This window comes from Lathyrus oleraceus, chromosome 2, assembly GCF_024323335.1.
Source record: "Lathyrus oleraceus cultivar Zhongwan6 chromosome 2, CAAS_Psat_ZW6_1.0, whole genome shotgun sequence".
Taxonomy (NCBI): Eukaryota; Viridiplantae; Streptophyta; class Magnoliopsida; order Fabales; family Fabaceae; genus Lathyrus; species Lathyrus oleraceus.
Window position 1 is genome coordinate 190,403,776 of NC_066580.1, and position 3,611 is coordinate 190,407,386.

General features: G+C 32.9%; 1 protein-coding gene across 1 annotated transcript; it reads right to left on the bottom strand.

Moving 5' to 3' along the window:
• Positions 1-266: 266 nt before the first annotated feature.
• LOC127122546 (uncharacterized) lies at positions 267-1,223 on the bottom strand. The gene is made up of 2 exons (XM_051052864.1): positions 792-1,223; positions 267-593 (listed from the first exon to the last, which is right to left on the bottom strand). The coding sequence occupies exons 1-2, from the start codon at positions 1,221-1,223 to the stop codon at positions 267-269; spliced, it is 759 nt and encodes a 252-aa protein (XP_050908821.1).
• Positions 1,224-3,611: the final 2,388 nt, after the last annotated feature.

A 3,611-nucleotide genomic window follows, 5' to 3' on the forward strand; every position in this document is an offset into this window, starting at 1 on the left:
CCTTTCTCTAATAATTTTCCCAAGCTCAAAATATTATTCTTCATGTTAGGAACATAATAGACATTGGATATGAATTGATGACTCTCATTCTTTAAGCGTATAAGAAATTTACCTTTGTTTTTGACCGGTATCTTTGAGTCATCTCCAAATGAGACATTTCCAGTTGTCGCTTCATTGATCTCTACGAACATGCTTCGATCGCCACACATGTGATTGCTTGCGCCGGTGTCGAGGTACCATTTGCTTCTTTTCTCTTCAACTTGGTTTTAGCACGCGAGCAACAAAGTTTCTTCTTCTCTGCCTTTTTCTTCTATAAAGTTAGCTTTCTCCACAACTTTCTTCGGGAATCTACACTCAGATGCATAGTGACCGATCTTGTTGCAGTTGAAGCACTTGATTTGTGATTTGTCACACCTCGACCATGAATTTCCTCTTCCACGATCTCTTATTGCTTGTGGATTCCAACTTCTTTCTCCATTGTTATAGTAGTTATTGTAACTGCCTCTTTCTTCTCCTCCACGTCCTCGTCCACGCCCACGATCTTGGCCACGACCTCGTCCTCTTTGGCTCTTATAATTCGCATAATTTGCTTCCTTTATGTTGAGTTGTAGTAGTTGCTCCATAGTCTCCTTTTGTTTAATTTTTCTCTTTTGTTTTTCTTCGTATGCTTGTAAGGAACCCATGAGTTGCTCAATAGTCATGGTCTTGAAATCCTTGTTTTCTTCAATGTTGATAACAATGAAGTCAAAACTTGGATTTAAAGTGCAAATTATTTTCTCCATGACTTTTACCTCATCAACATCTTCACCATTTATTTTAAGTTGATTGACTACGGCCAATACTCGAGAAAAATAATCAGAAATTGATTCGGACTCTTCCATAAATAAACGTTCAAAATCACCTCTAAGAGTTTGAAGACGAATCTTTTTCACATGTTCCACTCCTTTGTTGCAAGTTTGAAGTTTGTCCCATGCTTCTTTGGCCGTCGTTGCGTTGAAGATCTTCTCAAATGTATCTTCATCCACCGATTGATAACTGAGGAAGAGAGCTTTCTTGTCTCTCTTTCTTGACTCCCTCAATGTCTCCTTTACACCTTGGATTAGCGAGGCTTCATCTTGCTCATTGAAGCCTTTCTCAACAATATCCCATACATCTTGAGCTCCTAGTAGCGCCTTCATCTTGATACTCCAATTGTCATAGTTGTTCTTTATGAGCATCAACATTTAAAAAGGGAAACCTCCATTCGCCTTTTTTTTAGGACCTTGAAGCTCTGATGCGACTTTGTTGAAAATAAACCATTTTGTGTTTAGTAAAAGTGTGTGGAAATATTTGAGGCTTGAATAGAAACTTGATAGGTAGGAGAATTATTTATGGAAGAGAGAACTTTGTATTTTTGCTTGATACGAAAGTGTTGGATTACATCTCTATTTATAGTACTCTAAGGAGAACTCTAGACACACTAATTCTAGAGAGTTCTCTACTCTAAATATTCAAAGAATATTCTAGAAAATATTACAATTTTAAAAAATATCTAGATACTCTAAATACTACAAGACTTTTCTAGAAACATTACCCAATATAAACTAAACCCAAATAACTAAGTCCAAAATCAAATAATAAAAGTTTAATATTTCAACATTCTCAAGGCTATATGTCTTTTCTATAGCCTAAAATCCATTTAAGAGTGCTAAAATAGTTATAAATTGAAGAGCCATCAAAAAGCCTTTAAAAATCAAAAGGAATCCAAGGCAACTTCTGGTGTGCTACTATGGCCAGACCTTGGCGAACTTTGGCTTTTGTATGGCAGACATCTTTTGCATGCAGTTTTCGTGGAATCTTTTCCAATTTAGCTCCAATTCCACTTCGAAAAAGAGGGTAATTGTGGCGGTTTTATTTGGTCGGTTACAAACACCTTTACCGTACATTATGTCGGTTCAAAAAGACGTCCTAATATTATTCAACTTACGGTGATTTCAACTTCCACTATTTACGTAAACTTTTTCATTTCAAAATTGCTATCACCTTTCTTTGTCTTTATTTTTAACTTTTTTTTTTCTTTTTGTTTCCTTTATTTCTTTTATTTTTTATGGATATTTTTTTCAAAATATTAAATTGTATCAATATTTTTCTTTAAGAAAAATTCTTAACAAATATGCAAAGAAATAATTTTGTATTAACATTAATACATAAAAGTATTTTACAAAAAATAGAAGACTCTCTCTTACACCTCTCTTTCTCTCAGGCTAAAAATCTTACCCTGTTAAAACAATTGAAACAAGTGGCCACCTCTTCCTGAGATTTTTCAAACCACCACCGCCTCAATTTCCCTCTCTTTCATTAAGAAGTGTTTTACTTTGTTTTATTTAACAGAAGAAGGGTTTTGCTTTGTTTATTATCTCTCATGTGAATGCCTGTGAGAGTAATTGCTGCTCTATCTTTGTATAGAAAACTTACACATGGTAAACATTTATATATCTCTTCACCCCTTTCGAACTACATGAAGGATTGAACTGGATTAACTTCAATTCATTTTGTATTTTATAATTGACATAGTTGACTTCTTACTACCTAAAACCCTGCTCTGTTTCAATTTGTAGCCTAGAATCATATGGTGTCCATTGCCTCAATCTTGGTTGTGGAATGTGAGGTATGAATATTCTACTTTGGTAAAACTAGGATTTTTTCTCTTATCTACTTATTTATTTGATCTATTTTATTATTTTTTGTTTTGGTTTGTGTTTTTTAATTTATTTTAAGTTCAAAACATGAAAGAAACAAAAAAAAATCGGCTTCGACAACAACAACGGTATCCTATACGGGTTTGTTATTCTGGGTTTCATTTTATGTTTTGATTGGAGGCTCGATTTTAATTAAAGTTTTGGTTTTTGTGGTTTTATGTTTTGAAATTGCCCAAATTTTTTAATTTTTAAAGAAATTATATTGATAAATATGGCGGTTTCAAACGCCAGTATTTCCAAAATAAAACAGCCACTTTACATAAGGTAAATTATGGCAGCTAGCGTGCATTCTATGGTACAACGTCATTTTTTACCTAGCGGCATCAGAATATATGGCGTCATTAAAAACCACCATTATGTTCAAAACCGCGATCAAAATCATCACTATTTACAAAATTAATAGCCACTATTTACCATATTTTTTGTAGTGTTCTTCGTGTTTCGTTATTTTTATATGAAACAAAACACAAAAAATAAGGTTCAACTACTTAAGATCTGAGAATAAAACACATTAAAAATATAGTCAATAATACTGATAAAATTCTCTCATAGTTGAACAATTGCTTGTCCTTAATCAATTTGTTCGAATTGAAAGGATTGAAACAAAGCCTTTTTACAAAGAAATTTATTTATAAAATACATGCACATATACTCTTGATAAAATGCATGTCCACTCAATCTAAGGCTAAATTTTTTCGGTACTCAGCTTGATCCTAAGGATCTTATAAAAACACATTATAGTGCCTCCTTCAGGAAAAAGAATTCTACTATAGAATTGAACCTAAATCTCTATATGTAACTCTTTTTCTTTTTAATCACATGTGTGATCATGTAAGACAGTTTATATTGTTACAAATATTTCACGACACACAT